This window comes from Pseudochaenichthys georgianus, chromosome 4 (assembly GCF_902827115.2).
Source record: "Pseudochaenichthys georgianus chromosome 4, fPseGeo1.2, whole genome shotgun sequence".
Lineage (NCBI taxonomy): Eukaryota > Metazoa > Chordata > Actinopteri > Perciformes > Channichthyidae > Pseudochaenichthys > Pseudochaenichthys georgianus.
Window position 1 is genome coordinate 34,252,914 of NC_047506.1, and position 16,988 is coordinate 34,269,901.

General features: G+C 39.8%; 1 protein-coding gene across 1 annotated transcript in view; it reads right to left on the reverse strand.

Moving 5' to 3' along the window:
- The window catches only part of pde4dip (phosphodiesterase 4D interacting protein), a 164,436-nt gene that overhangs the window by 15,511 nt on the left and 131,937 nt on the right, over nt 1-16,988 (reverse strand). The window contains 3 exon segments of the mRNA XM_034080430.2: nt 12,344-12,392; nt 12,928-13,163; nt 16,125-16,602. Of these exon segments, the coding sequence (XP_033936321.1) occupies nt 12,344-12,392; nt 12,928-13,163; nt 16,125-16,602 (763 nt within the window).

Sequence of the window (16,988 nt, forward strand, 5' to 3'; positions counted from 1 at the left end):
TGTATCAATACACGGACGCCAAGTATCGATATTTTATTATATAAACAATTCATATTGCAAATCCAAATTGGCTTGGAAAGCTACAATCAAATTCTGAGCTATTAAGAAAATAACTCAATCGATCACCTACGACATGTGCAAAGACCTGCTTCAATACACAAAAAAACGAAAGGCTTTTGTCACATGTTAAAGACACTGGAACCCAATATATCATGCAATCATATACTGTATATCAATATATATGCGCAATATATCGCATCGCAATACTTAGCATATCGTAGAATCGCAATATTATCATATCATATTGGTATTTCCAGCCAAACACTTCAGAGACATGTTATCTGATACCTATAATATATTGTTGAAAAAGAGTATAATAGGGGACCTTTAAACGTGTTTGAATGTGATTCATTCATTGAATGTCATGAATGAGTGTTTCAGTAGATAACAATTAATTATTTATGTATGCCATGGAAACAGCTGGTGTAGGAACAATGATTAATCAAAATATGAGTTAACTTGCTCATTCACTGTTCTTCCGGATCATATTGTCTTGCATACTTAATCACCATGCTTGGACACATAAAATCCAATAGTGAATCAATGTAAAACTATATAACTGTATACCTGGTGTGTGAGTCACCTGCCAGCTGATCTGTACTGTCCCATTGAGGCTTTGCTGGGTGCATTGTGCAACTTTAGGGAAGCCTATTAACCACTTGCTCATACATTACAGAGCATCTCATTACATAAGGAGTGAATTGCAGCCTCATCCTCTTACGAGAATAAGACATTTATACTGACATAATATGTACAAATGAAGGATGTGGAAGTACAGAGGGAGGTTGAGGGACAACACCCTCATAAATAATGTTGCAGTGTGTCCCCTACAGCTGATTTAATTAACAGTGACGCAATGGTACACAGATGCTGAGGTCAAGGTCGTTCAACTAAATCAATGACAGGCTAACATATATCCACATAGGCCCTCTATATGTTCACGTTGCATCTACAGCTATTTCTCTGTCTGTGCCGTTTCTTGTATCTTCTTACAAAATCAGTTGTGGCTCAAAATGCAGCAATAAGAATTAAAAAATGTTTTGCTTTCTTACCAGGAGCAAAATATGAATAATATGAACAAATCTGGCCAGTCTCTGCCCAAAGTTAAAAAAACATAGTTGACCTCAAATGCTCACTTATCAACATATTATGCCTCATGTTTGCACGACTATCTAGCATTGACAAATATTATCATTTAGTTTCAGGTGGTTGCTCTGTTGCTGGTTGCTAGTAGCATTTAAATTGACATTGTTACAGCCACCATTTTGTTGCATACGACAAAGCAAATATTACCTACAGTAGCATCTATTTAATCTGCTCTCAAAAATATTCTTGTTGAAACATAATCTTTAGGTACTTTCATTACAGCTGTTAAGTACTTTTTTGTTACTAACCAAACAAGCTAGCCATTAGCCTACGATAGCTTCACGCTATCAACACTATAGGCAACTTCTGGGCTATGAACCAATCTATATTTCTTTTAATCCTGTTTTCTTAGCTACTAATTAATGTTACGAAACATTGAACTACTAACTAGAATTTGTTAAAAAAATTCTCTTAACCCTCCTGTTGTGTTCGTTTTCCCTGCCTTACTTTGGTGTTCGCGGTCAAATTTGACCGGTCCTGTTTTAACTGCTATTACATTAACACAAAAACCATTAATCATCACCAAATTTCATTTAACACCCTTTCAAACTGTAAATATTGTATCAGACTACTGGTATACAGGAAAAACTGCAGTAAATATACAAAGAATAGACACTGAACATGTATTGCGTGTGCCAGGTGTGATCCATGTGGGGGGGATGGGCACATAAGAGCGGGAAATGTATCAAATTGTTCTGTGTGTGTTTGTGTGTGCCAGGTGTGATTCACATGGGGGGATGGGCACATAAGGGGGGGAAGACACAACTAGTGTATGTGTGTGTGGTGTGTGTGCGTGTGTGTGTGGTTCTGGATGGTTGCTAATTCCATTTCTTTATGGCGGTCAACACCATGGGTGTTACAAAGTTGACTAAATCATCCAAAATGCAATGAAAGTGGTGATCAGCAATTTTATATGTAAAAATGTCTACTGTGAAGGATATTATAAAGCCTTAAAGGTGGGGTAGGTAATTTTGGAGAAACCAGCTCGAGTGTGCTAGAATTTGAAAATACACAACCGGAAAAAATCTCCAACACACACAAACGCGCACATGACCAATGAGGGCACGAGATAAGTTTGTGCACAGATGGAAGGCTGAGGCAGGTAGGCCATCCAGTTATTTTAGCCGGACCGGCTCAGATGATTGGTCGTGCTTTTTACAGTACTACGGCTTCCACTGATGACATTTTTTTATGTATTTTTCATCAAAGCACTTAAGATATTCATTGCTATCGGGATGTTAAGAGCATTCCATGGAATATAACAAAAAGTGTATCTTGAGCCGGTTTCTCAAACTTACCTACCCCACCTTTAATGCAATCGAATGTAAAACAAAAAAGTAATGATTGATCAAAGTAGTAAATCGGTCAGATTTAACCCGAACACAACAGGAGGATTAAATCACTGTCGTTTGAGTTGTTAATCAATATTGTTTACACAGTTGTCTCAAGGAAATATAGGCAGTTTTTTTTTACATTTTTCAAACTGCTTGGCAGATAAAATATGGTAGTCATAAGGTAATAATGTTTGAATGTTTAGCTTGCTGCATAGCTGCTCATAAACACATATTTTTAGGACAGAGGATGTATAGACCTGCAGTCAGGATGTGGTTAGCCTAGCTTAGCATAAATACTAGAAGCAATGGAAAGAGCTTAATTTTGTACTTATTTTTATGCTAGAGATAAAACATTATATTATTATTTGACATTCTCCAAAAACAAGTTATTCTCATGCTCATCCTATGTGTTATTTACATGTCCATCTTACTTTTCGAGTTGTGCGAGCAGTGCCCTCCTCTCCCTGTCGGTGAGTTTCTTCAGCAGCAGCAGTTCTCTCTCCTGAGCCTTCCACTCCCACAGAGAGAAGGAGAACAGAGAATCTCTGTACAGCGGACTGCTTTTGGACAACATAGCTTTCCATAAAGGTGCCATGAGACACCTTCAGTGCCTTCTGCTTGACCCGGCCGTTGGCCTTCAGCCTGGGCTACTGACAGACCATCCTTCCCTTGTTATATTTACTCTTTCTCAGACTCCTTGATTGTTTAAAAGGTTCTCCGTAGCAGTTTCTTCTCCCAATTGTGGCTCCAGAGGTAACCGAGGTAACATTCGCTCAGTGGTTGTGGTCCTGACCCCTGACTGTGGGTTACGGCAGGTACAGTGTCAGAGAGGGATAAAGGAATAGAGGGATGACTGAGTGTGTGGACGATCAGGTGAAACGCAGAGCAAATCCTCTGATTAAGTTGTCTGCCTCATTTACGCACAGATCCAGGGAGTGTCTGGGCTAACACAGGGGCTAACCAAAAAAATCCCAAACTAAACTCTGAGTCAGCCATGACTGCAAGGATACAAAGCGGAATGAGTGGAGAGTGCAATTTGATACCAGAAAAAACAAAAAATATTGTTTTACAAAGCAGATTTAAAAGGATTTTCATTCTTTTCTCCAGAGATGTTACCCTAGCAGCATGAGAGAACTTGAAACATAAAATATTGTTAAATATTTGTATGAATAGCTCTGTGGTGAATACAATGAGTTATCTGCCTGAGGAAACATGCAGCTGCACTCTCAGTCTCTTTTTCTTCTAAATGTTCCTTCTTTTCTTTCAACTTCTGCCGTCTACGGTCCAAAAATAAGTCTTGTTTGCATTGAAGTGTTGAATAGTACTCTTAAAAAGTAAGCCTCTGATGGACACAGCCTATCCCAGCAGCAAACGCAGCAGCATCAACCCCCCTGAAGGAAGAGATGCAGTGACGAAAGAGCAACACGGAGAGGGAGGAGAGGGATGTGCGTATACGCTGATGTCCGTATCCCGAGGACTCGTCTGTTTACGCTGCAGTGCCCATCAGAAATAGAGTGAAACAGAAGCTGAATGAATGATCCACCACAAAGAAGCACTTCATTCCTTTTTCTTCTGCTTGTTTGTCCATGTACTGTCCACCAGCAAAACCATGCAAGCTCCGTCTCTGGTGCAGGAGTGAATTCATAAAAGTGTTGTTCTTCTTTTCAGCGTTTGTTGAAAAGTGAAAGTGTCCAATATTGGAAGAAGACGCGTTTTACCAGAAGAAAACTTGACATGCAGCCTTAGTTTGCAGAAAATCCAACGACAGAAACTCAAGTATGGAATGGCAATACATTCAAATTCAAAACTGCATTATCCTCTGTCCACGAATTAAAACAAAGTCCAGTTTTGAGAAAACCTTAATACAGATCAAAGCAGTGCTGAATGTTTGGCATCATACGACTCCTGCTCTCCATTGAGCTACATCCTTCTGCTGCTTCCTCTCACGTTTTCCCTCCCTCCCTCTCTAGCTCTCTCTCGCGCTCTCTGCGTTTAGCTGCCTGTGACCCAGTTCCCTCCCCATTGGAGGTCTTAATAACGTAACCTGATTAGAGGGCATTCCAACATGCCCTGAGCCCAGTGCAAGCAGTAAAAGCCTTGGCGGCATTACGCCACCAGTGCAATTAAACTCACACGATATATGGACATACATTTATCTATATTGTATATTTATCAAACCACAGTCAAGGAAAATATTTATTTATTCATGACTTGCCAGATAAATCTTAACCTTTAAGGTATACCGTTTACATTTCAGCATTAAAATGTCTTCTTAATACTAATACACCAATCTATATATTGTATATACATGTAGTATATTATAGTACACTGTGCACATTTTTATTTGTACTTCTTGTGTGTATTAAATACTTTTGTTAGAAACTTTTTTGTTCTATTTTATTTTTAATTGTTTACTGTATACTATCCTCATATGGTTGTCATTCTTTTAATTTAATTTTGTATTTATTAATATTTAATCTTTTGAAGTATTCTGATTAAAAACAAAAAGATTTGTTATATTTTTTTGTTGAGTTATGAACTTTTTTTATTTATCTCAAATGTTTTCAACAATTTTCAATTTTCCAGAAATTCCGAATTTGAATCAAGGTAACAGTACGTTTTATTTGGTCGCCTCCAATGGCTTGGTATCTCCTTAGTGTGTGGTGTCTGCCAGAAAATGTAAAAATTGTTTTAAACTATGTTATATATATATCTTATTATATATATTTTAACTGGAGCCTAATTTATCGTTCGTTGCCGTCTGGGAAAAACTAAGTGAAAAAAAAAAAAAACATGAACCCCCGCTCCAACATAACGGCACAAAACCCTTACACTCTTACGGCCCGTCCACACTACAGCTTCAAAAAAAGCTTGGAGCTGGGCGTGTCTGAAGCTTGGGGATTTTATTCAAGCAACAACCAATCACATGAATCTCCCGCCCCCGACATACAAAGCAAAAAACCCCGGGGATTTTATGGGAGCAATATATATATATATATATAAACTCCCCAAACAGGCGAAAACCTACCAGTTTCACCCACTGTCTCTGCCACCTCCCTCCATGCCTGGTTCCCGGTAGGTGAAGAGGGTCTGGTCATACAAAACCGGGTGATTTGCTACAGCGATAATTAGTTTCTCCTCCATCTTTTTTTGAAATATAGAAATGAACGGCGGGATATCTCTCCCAGCTTAGACGCTGTTTGATTGGCTACGGCTTGAGCTGTCAGATTTTCCGAAACGGGATTTGATTGGCTGGCGCTGGCTACTCCGGAGACGGACCGCTATGCTACCCACAATTCAGTTCGGCGAAAAAGCGAGGCAACGTGACGTCACCCCATTCAAAGTGAATGGGCAGATTGAAGCTGTCGACGCTGTCAGAAGTTGAACATTGTTCAACTTCTGACGCCGGAGACGCCGGAGTAGCCAGCGCCAGCCAATCAAATCCCGTTTCGGAAAATCTGACAGCTCAAGCCGTAGCCAATCAAACCGCGTCTAAGCTGGGAGAGATATCCCGCCGTTCATTTCTATATTTCAAAAAAAGATGGAGGAGAAACTAACTATCGCCGTAGCAAATCACCCTGTTTTGTATGACCAGACCCTCTTCACCTACCGGGATACAAACCGGAGGAACCAGGCATGGAGGGAGGTGTCAGAGACAGTGGGTGAAACTGGTAGGTTTTCGTCTGTTTGGGGAGTTTATATATATATTGCTCCCATAAAATCCCCGGGGTTTTTGCTTTGTATGTCGGGGGCGGGAGATTCATGTGATTGGTTGTTGGTCGCGTTGCTTGAATAAAATCCCCAAGCTTCAGACACGCCCAGCTCCAAGCTTTTTTTGAAGCTGTAGTGTGGACGCTCCGTTACACAATTCGTGGAAAGAACATTTCGTTTTTTTAATGCCATACTGCTTGTGGGTGTCACATGATTTATTATTTTTCAGAAACTGTGTGATCTCCACTAGCTTTTGAAATTGCTTTCTGTTGTTTTCAACACTTTTTGACTTGTTTTAATAAATTAAGTTTGACGGTTTTACAGTACTCAGTCGTGAAACTAACAAATGGGTTGGACAAACAACACTTTATGGATAATGTAATCCCAGCTTCCTCTTTCTATGTGTTAATTGTAGGGGTGTAACGGTACACGTACCCGTACCGAAATTATTCGGTACGGGCCCTTCGGTTCGGTACACGTGTGTACCGAAGTGTACCGAACGCATATAACGTTAAACGTAAACAATTGAGAACGTGAACAACTTCATGGAAGTAATCTCCGGTGCTGCGTCGCAGCATTCAGAGTAATTTGCTCCCATTGTGATCAACGCGTCATAGAGCGAGCAAGTCATTTCATTGGACGAGCTGGTCAGAGGGATGCGTTCAAATGTAGTCAGTAATTTGAGGAACTGTCGAAATGGCGAACGCAGATAAAGTTGAGCTCGAAAATCCTCCAGCATCATTGAAGTCTCCGGTTTGGGAACATTTTGGTTTCGCAGTTACGTACAAGGATGACGGACAAAGACAGGTGGACCGAACCAAAGCTGTTTGTCGACATTGTTCAACTAACATTGGTTACGCGGCTGGCAATACATCAAACTTGCACACTCATTTGTAAAGGCATCACCTGAACGTGAATATCACTGGTACCAAAAGACTGAAGTGCAAACCCAACTCCCACTAGCATTTAAGCCTCCACCACTCGCAAAAACTTCAGACCGAGCCAAAGCTATTACAAACGGCAAATATCCTTATGTTGCCATGTTAGCAAAGCGCTACCTGGCTGTATCTGCTACCTCTGTCCCTAGCGAGAGGGTGTTCTCCACGGCAGGAGACATTGTTAGTGCCAGCTGATCTGCCCTTTCTGCAAGCAATGTGGACAAGTACATTTTTCTTTAAAAAAACATGAAAATACAATGACAAACAAGTCGTAATGTCAAACTGGCTGCTTAGGTACTAGTACAGTACAGTTCAAATACAGATTATTTCAGTTCATCGAAAAGCTGCACCTTAATGTTTATTTTATTATATTTTATATTTATTTGAGTGAATATTCATAGTTTAATAATAATTAAAAACCCAAAACTAATAGTTTATATTTTGTGAGTACAGTAAAGTTCAAATACAGATTATTTCAGTTCATCGAAATGCTGCACCTTAATGTTTATTTTATTATATTTTGCATTTATTTGAGTGAATACATTATTCACAGTTTAATAATAATTGAAAAAAAAATGTTTATGTTTTGTGATAATTTTTTCTGCTGTACCGAAAACGTACCGAACCGAACCGTGACCTAAAAACCGAGGTACGTACCGAACCGAAATGTTTGTGAACCGTTACACCCCTAGTTAATTGTGTAACTTTGTACTCCCATGTGTACTGATCCACTGATATGTGTGTCAATCTTTGTCCATTCATTATTTTCCAGCCTTGTCTCCTAAAGTTACATGTATAATAGCACTGAATAGATTTGCCAAATAGGTTTTTCCAACAATGAAATTGCCGCCTGGATTAAGTTATGTTCACTGGCAATGTTTTTGTTCCAAATGAGGAGGGTTTTAGGGTGGATGTTGGCATTATTCATTGCAGGAAATTAATAAACAGGGACCTAGATTATATACTTACACCCTGCGTTTACTCCTAAATTACTGGTAATTGCTTGGAAAATATATAACAGTAGTTTTTTCATGCACTAACACTACTTGATTGTATACACATACAAATCATGTTCTAGAGCAGGGGTGGGGAACTTGCGGCCCGCGAGACAATGTGGTGCGGCCCTCGAGGTAATTTATAAACACACGCAAAAAAGAAAAAATTAAAGAAATCTAGACCGCAAAAAAATTAAACAAGCGAGTGCCTGTTTTTCCTGGCCAAGGTCAGGGTCCTTGAACACCACACAAGCCTAACATGTCATCACGTGGTATATGTCTCGTCTGGGGTGCAGTTCTGACGGAGAGCACCAGAACGCCGCTCCGCTCCGGCACTTCCAAGAATTGCAGTAGGCCTACCGATAAGGAGCCGTACACATGCTGCAGTTGTTGCGTGGCTGTGTCTTAGTTGAAAGCCCAGTGGCGATCTGTTCATCTGTCATACTGATCATACAGTCAATAACTTTGTTGTTATTAGCATCTGGTTAGCTACCTATGTTAACAAATATAAGAAGCTTTTTCTACAACCAGTGAGGTAAAGGCACATCTTTATCATTATAGTTGAATAATAGAGAATAAAGTAAACAGGTATAAAATACTATATGACGGTAACAAAAAGTTGTTTTAATTAATAAACAAGAATACAGTTTGAAAGGGGAGTGATTTGTAAAATATCCATAAAGAAAAAGAAATCTGCTTACAGTTCTGTTTCATATGGGTATTGAGAGATGTTTCCATAGATCTCCTAATGTTGCTCTCAAAGTGCAAAAATCTTCATGTCCACATGAATAGGAAACTAAATACATTTGCACACATCTTGTGTCCATATCTTTCTGTTTTGGTGGTCATGCCACAACTGTGCACGTGAATGTATGTGCGAGTCATGGTAAGATATCTGGATTAAGAGGTTGCTTTTTCTTTGCACAGCATGAAATAAAGGTGAAATGAATGGGCTGTGATTTTAGTATTTTTAAGCAGGTCAATCATTTGTACGGCCCTCGGAGGATGTTGAAAACATTGAAATGGCCCTTGAGAGGAAAAAGGTTCCCCACCCCTGTCCTAGAGTGAATTAAGGTAATGCATAGAATTGGCTACAACCCCCTCTAAACACACATGTGCATAAAGCCACACACTGTAAGTACACCCAGAATCATTGGGACAGTCGCAGAACACACACATAATTCTCCTCTTCACATCTGGTCTGCCATCTGTGCTGCAACAATATGATGTTAGATTACTGCAGGCCTCTGTCTCTGTGTCTGTCTGGTTCTCTGAGGGGAAACTCTAATTATTCTGAGCGGAGTTTTTTTATATCGGGTTTTGTCCTGGCACTAACAGCGGTCCAGTTTGAAAAACCATACCATTGTTATTTTTGCATTTTTAGCTTACTTCATGTGTGTTATCATTAGTCAACAATTTACTTAAATTTGACACATTCCAGCTTATACATTGCAATTCATTTTGCACCTTTTAGCTATTTCACTCGTAATCCCACCTGGGTAGGAAAATCAAAGAGCTGTGTTATGAAACAGATTTAGGTGTCATGCTACACACGACTGAACATCCAGGACGTTCGCCACTCATCCAGAAGAGACAGCCACATGCTGCGCTTTCAGTTTTGGCCAAAAGGGACAGCTGCACTTAAAATATTTATAAAATAGTCCTAATAAAAAGTGTTTTAGGTGTTTATGCTGAGGTGTGCAGATTTTCTAAAGCAGCTGTTCTCAAACTTTTTTTGTATAACTTAACCTCCTTTGACATATTTAATCTGCCAAGTACCCCATTACCAGAGTAAAGAAATGTTAGTGGAAAAAAGGAAAGCCTTACAGCTCTTCAGTATCATCATATATTGGACTTAATATAGTATTATTATTTAAGGAATCATACAAAACGGTTAAATTGATTATTTTGATAACACCTCAAAGGTGACTCCCAACCGCTACTGTTTTGGGACTTTGTATGGTTTCATGCACATCCGACATTATACACGCCTTAGACTCTCTGCCAACTCGCCAATTCCTTGTAAAATCTTGTCTGATAAAAATATAATAAAAAAAGAGCTAAGAGAATCTAAAAGCTCTGTAAAAAAGCACAGTTGAAGGAAATTCTATCCTCACAATTTGTACACTATATATAGCATTTTATTATCAAAGAGGACATATTATACTGAATCAGGTTCATATTTGTATGTTGTGCTTTTACTGTGCATTTCTCCATGCTTTAATGTTCAAAGCCGTCTTTATTTTTTTCATACTGCCTGTGCTGCAGTACCTCTGTACCCTCTGTCTGAAACCAGAGCCCAGCCTGCTCTGATTGGTTAGCTGGTCGGCTCTATTGTGATTGGTCAACCGCTTAGACAAGGTCCATCCCTTAGCATTTCAGATACAATGTGTTTGAGCGCTATCCAATAGAAGCGCGAGTGTGACATAATGATGTCATTATGTTACATAAGGAGTCCAACCTCAGTGTTTCAGTCAGGTGGAGAGTGTGTGCGAGAGAAACTCCCTCTGAATGGAACTTTGGGATTTTAGCCTTTGCAGGCCATTTACATGCACCAAAACCGACAACACACTTCAGGAAAGGGAAAACCCCCATAAAGCATGATAGGGCCCCTTTAATAGCATCGAAATATGGATTATTTAAGTTTAGATTTATACAAATATTAGATTTTTTATTCTGTAATAAACCCAAAATTCTACAACAGGACATAAGACTTTGTTGTTCCTCTTGTGTAACTGTGTGTGTGCCCGTCACAGAACTCCCCTTTGTCCCCCATTGTCCTTACTCTCTTTTAGCTGTCTGCCTAATTAGCTGGGGCAGACGGGGCAGTTAAAGTCCCCGGACACCAGCCAACCTGCTGGTCACGACTCCTCAGCTCAAATTAATGAGTTGTATGGTTTGGGTGGTGGAGGGTTACCCAATCATGTCTGTGCCCATGCAGGACTTCATGGTTTGTAATGCAGTGATGTCAGAGCTGTCGACATTAACATTTGCTGAAGGGTGCGACAAGACACCCGGCCAACTGCGACCAGTAACGGAAAATTAAAGTTCAAATGGTGTGTGACGAAAAAGACGCGAAATAGATACAAAATAAGACATGAGGCACAGTAAGAAACGGATAAATGGAATGATTTTCACATATTCTCATATCTCAATTTTTTATAAATATATATGTATTAACATATGCAACCATTGTTGAGTTGATATTGGTTTCAAAAGTGTTTGATTTAAAAAAGAAAAGAAAAAAGGAGCCCTTTATCTTTTTGGTTCATGTGTTATAATATGTAGAACTTTTTTTTTATGTAAAAAATGATTATGTAAGAAACATAAAGGGTGGAAGCTGACCATGGGGTCAAGAGCCTTCAGCCACTCTGCCCCCCGTCTCTGGAACTCTCTCCCACAAGACAGCCGCAATATGGACTCACTCTCAACCTTCAAATCCAGCCTGAAAACACACCTTTTTAAACTGGCGTATTCAATATCTTAATTCTGCTAAACTGATTGTTGTTTTTAAGTCTTTGTTTTTGAAGTCTTGTATTACTGTGTGATCTTCTTTGTTGCTAGTTTTTAATTATGCTCTGTAAGGTGTCCTTGAGAGCTTTGAAACTTTGTTTTAATGTAAAAAATTATTATGTAAGAAACATAATATAGAAAGGGTGGCAGCTATAACCAATCCCACTCTAATAACGTTTCATTATAAGTTATATTAATTATTTGTAATCATTATTTCATAATTAAATGTACCTAATTGTGCTGTAATAAAAAAAGGAAATAAATCATGAAATAGCATTTAGCATTGCTAGATGATTTTCAATGGTGCCCTGATTAACATTGAGATACAAATATGTTTTTTAGTCTGAAGAATTGTAATAAAATGTTTTTAAAATTGCCAATTGCCCTCTGTTAATTAGATGTCTATATCCAGCCCTCTCCCTCTTGCCCTCCCTCATTAATTAAGCAATTAGCTCTGTCATTCATTATCCTGTGAGATCATGGCAAATTATCGAGTGAGCATTCGATTATTCTGCACTGAGGAACAAACATCGGTGCTAGCGTCACAAACCAGTACTTTCCATTGACCGAGATCAGGCCTGCTGTAATGCAGACCACACCACACACACACACACCCCCACTCCCACACAAGTAAATGAGCACTGACCGGATAGCGAGCAGCTCTGTTTTCTCATCTGGATCTTCATGACGATCTCCTGTTGGAAAGAGTTACAGTAGCATTTAAGCACTTTTGGGTTCCCTTGTCTCAAAGTCAGTTGTTGGTTAGAGGCCTAAAATAAGGTCTGTGGTTAATACAAGCTTAACAGATGTTCATGTTTTTGTTCTATGACAAACACATGTCAGTAAAATACCTCACTTGTGTATGTCTGCAGCTTGTATGTGTCTTTAAAACGGCGGTTGCTAACACGTGACGGAAAGAGATTGCTAAGCGCTATCACACCAAATATTAGCCGGCGTTAGCTTAGCGGTGGTGAAGGGAGTCAGGACCGTCTTGTAGTGTGTTTACATTAGCCGTTTGCTATTGCGCTTCAGCTATGAAAGTGGCGTCAATATATGGAGAATATCATACTGATCAAAACTTGTAAGTATCATAAACTAACTTAGCTTTTTTCAAGGGACATCTGGGTACGTCATACACACTCTGTTAATGTATCAAATAAACTCGGACATCTTTGAGACTCCATATCACTGCTGTGCTGTATATAAAGTGAATCAAAGCAGGCCACTCACGTCCGCTGATCTTAGCACTGACCCGCTGGGCCAGAGCCCCGCTCTGAGCCAGCTGCTCCCTAAAGCTCTGGCCCATGTAGTAGTCGATGTCGTTGGCCCTCAGAAGCTCCTCGAAGGCCTTGGTGGTGTCCCCCAGGTGCTGGGTGAGGATGTTGCACACCCCCCTACCCTCCCTCAGGCGCTGGCGGAGGTGAGACAGCTCTCTGGCCTGGGCCTGGATCAGGGTGTCGAATTTACTAAAGATGAAGAAATAGAGAAATTAATGTTGTTATCTATATGTGAGATAATAGATGATGAACACAACTGAACCAGTTTTTATGTTTATTATTTGAATCACAATAGCCTACTCATCCAAAATGTTAACTAACCAGTCTACAAAAGCAACACATTTCCTTCTTCTATTGTTATCATAATAACAGGGTTCCTACGTCATTGAAAACCTGGAAAAGTCATGGAAATTCAAAAGGAAAATTCCAGGCCCTGGAAAAGTTATGGAAAACAATATTTTTCCCAAAGTTTTGGAAAAGTCATGGAAATATAACTAAAGTTGCACCAAATATAATTTATATTTTATCGAATTGCCGATATAGTAATACTATAACGATAATAAATACTGTATAGTAATGAAACGTAAAATGGCATTGAACTGTCGAGATATTTTGCTGGTGAGAGATTTTTAAAATCACGCCCTCTAGTCTACAGTGCTTTAGTCTGTAGGAGCTAGTAAGCCTATTTGATTCGTTTTAGATAGGCACGACATGTTTCATATGCAGACCTTATTTTCCAGCTTACCATGTTAAAATACAAATGTTTCAGTGGTACCGCTGAGAAAGAGTAATTTGTGGTCATGGAAAATTAGGTAAAGGTCATGGAGAGGTCCTGGAAAAGTCATTGAAAATCATTGGTGAAAAGTGTATGAACCCTGTAATAAACTAAATCCTATATTTGTCCGGATTGTCTCATTGCAAATCATAGGCTTTGGGCTTTTATACTCATCGTTTCAGCGACTTATACAATCATATTTACAAGATCATCACACCCATACATCCAAATGGTCTAAAAATGATACAACCAAATACAAATTAGGTAATACAAAAAAATTGTTTTGACATTATTAATTAGACATTATTAATTGCGATAAGGTCAATAGATACAAATTATAAAAAAGGATTATGCAAATACTAAATATGTCTGAAGCTTATCCATTTAGCATTATAAATAGAAATGAATAATACCTCATGATAGCAGATGTCCCTCTGCCCTTTTTCAAACATAGTTTTATCTGTATGACTAAAACTTTTTCTCAACAATGATAACGGTTCAGATTATGTAACTAGCTTGATAGCTTTACCCTAAGTAAGGTGTGTTTTCATCTGTACAGTATATATTGATAGAATTCAAAATGTATTTATATTAGTGCTGTCAAAATTATCGCGTTAACGGCGGTAATTAATTATTTGAATTAATTGCGTTAAAATATTTAATGCATTTAACGCATGTGCAGAATGGCCCGCCCCATACGTGCCACCAGTGGCAGCGCCAGGGTATGGCTGGGGTAGGCTACACCCATACCAAGAAATGGCTTAGCCCCACCATGAAAAATGATGTTAAAGTAAGCAAAATAAAGTCTGCCAACTCGCGGAGTAAATTGCACAGACAGCAGTTAGTAAGACTGATTTCAGTAGCCACGGTTTTGAAAACTTTTGTCACGGAGTGATCGTCTTCTCAATAGAACATCTTTGATAACGGCGTGGTGTTGTTGCAGGAAGTCCCGACGCAGAATACTTTTGCTGGAGTACAGGGCAGAGCCATATAATAGTAATAATATGGCTCTGGTACAGGGGTGCACATAACTGGTACGCAGGTTATGTGCGTAATCTGAAATGCGTACCGTCACTTGTGTCACAAAGCGCATTTGCGTACCGACGTACTTGTGAAGCTTTTCCAGAAGGCGGTTAGATCACCGGACGACAGAGTCGGTCTCCGTGTGCACAGACAGGGCTGCTGTTAACGTCGGTCTGTACAACGGAACTGTGCCAAAACTACGCCAACCGGCTGCGGAGGGAGACTCCCCCCTTCACTGGAGAACTGCGCTAAAACAGCTGATCACAACGTTCACACTCTGTGGTCACGAAGTACTTTCTCTCCCCCCCCTCTGTCGACTTTCCTGAAGTACTCCCCCGTTGATAGAAATCAACACGTAATGAATTAAGACCCTACGGTTTGATGATTGATAGGTGTGTGGGTTGTCTTTCATTTTGACATGCAGACAAATGTTATAATAAACATTGATAGCCTACTGTATGTTAAATTGATATATCCGCCTTCTTTCATTTATCTTTCCATTCCCACAACAATATACATAAAGAAATGGCATATTTTGGACATAGTTCGAATGGTGATTAATCTGATTAAAATTTGTAATCGTTTGACAGCCCTAATTTATATATATATCTGTTGCACAGATCCTGAACTCTTGGCCTATAACTCCACTTGTTGTAGGAGCAGGTTGCTAAGCAGGACCAGTCCAGCCTCTAAATGTCATCACTGAAGCTTCCCTGTGGTCACACATGGCCTAATGGGACAGTACGCTCCCATTCTCGTGACAGTTAATCCCCTCTGACTTTCAGACGACTGACTTTACATAAAAAACATCTGTGGTTATGCTTGATTAACATGGGCTGAAACTGACGGAGGCCTGCAGTGAAGCATTTACATTCATGTCCAGAAAATGTTTTGTTTCAGAATCAGAAACAGAAGCAGGTTTATTACCAGGTAGGTTGACACATACGAGGAATTTGACTAGGTGTTGTGGTGCAGACATAAAAGTAAAACAACAATTAAAAACACAGATAGAGAACTATTTTAAGAAAACTATAATAACATTAAAAAAAGATAGTAAATTATATAAAATATAGTAGTATTTACATTGATATAGAATGGAATAAAATATGTGCAGTAATTACAAAAAACAGATATTGTGTACATTAAATTACATTATTAAAATCAGGTTCACTTGTATTTACATTTTTTAAATGCTTTTAAGTAAATGTTTGTTATTTTCTTTTATTTCCTTTTTCTCTATACATGTTTTACTTCTTACTTTACTTAAAAATATGGAACTTTATTCTGCTGTGATCTGATGTATATATCAACTTGAAAAATAAAGAAGAATGAGGAAATGTCCTGGTACTGACCCCGGCCATGTGGCAGACTTCACGTCCTCGCTGCCTGGCTCCTTGCCTCCTTTCCTCAGCTGGTCCTCCAGAGCGTCCACGCGGGACACCAGCTCCAGCAGGCCCTTGTCTGCTTGGGGGTGACGGGGAGAGGCCAGAGCACCACCATCTGAGGACTGCCAACCCTCGTCATCTTCCGCCCCGCTCTGGGTGGGCGAGGCCTGGAAGGACCAGTTGACCTTGCGGGGGGTGGAGGGTCCGTAGTCGCTGGAGGTGGAGAGGGAGCGCAGCCGGCTCTGCAGCCCGCGGATCACACCCTGAGAGCGGGACAGCTGGGAGCGGAGGTCCTCCACCAGGCGCTGCAGAGAGGACATCTCGTCCCCATCCCCGGAGCTCTGGGGGGGGGTCTTGGTTAAGGTGGAGCCCTTGCTGCCGCTGTTGGCAGGCCACCACTGGGAACCACAGTCCAGAGACGTACACATCTCCAGGTCATCAAACTCTGTCCGGGAACAAAGAGCACACACATTCATCTGAGTCCTGGAAGCAGCACTGAGGAGTTATACAGAAAACACTTTCCCATGGTTCCTTTATATCACATGCCCATGCACTGTAGTGGAACACATACAGTTTTAACCAACAGCACTGCAATAATCCCAGACCTGTGCCTTTTATTTAAAATGTTTCAAGACATTTTAAAGGTCTCCTATCATACAAAATGCACTTTTGTTATGTCTTTGAGCTCCATACTCTTTCAGAAATAATCCTTGATGTGGTTTTGAATATGATATTGTGTTCAATCACGGCAGCACTTAGCTGAGTATCTGTAGAATTCTCCTGAGCAGGCAAAAGCTCCCCCCCCCCTTTTTTTTTCCAATTATTTTTGTT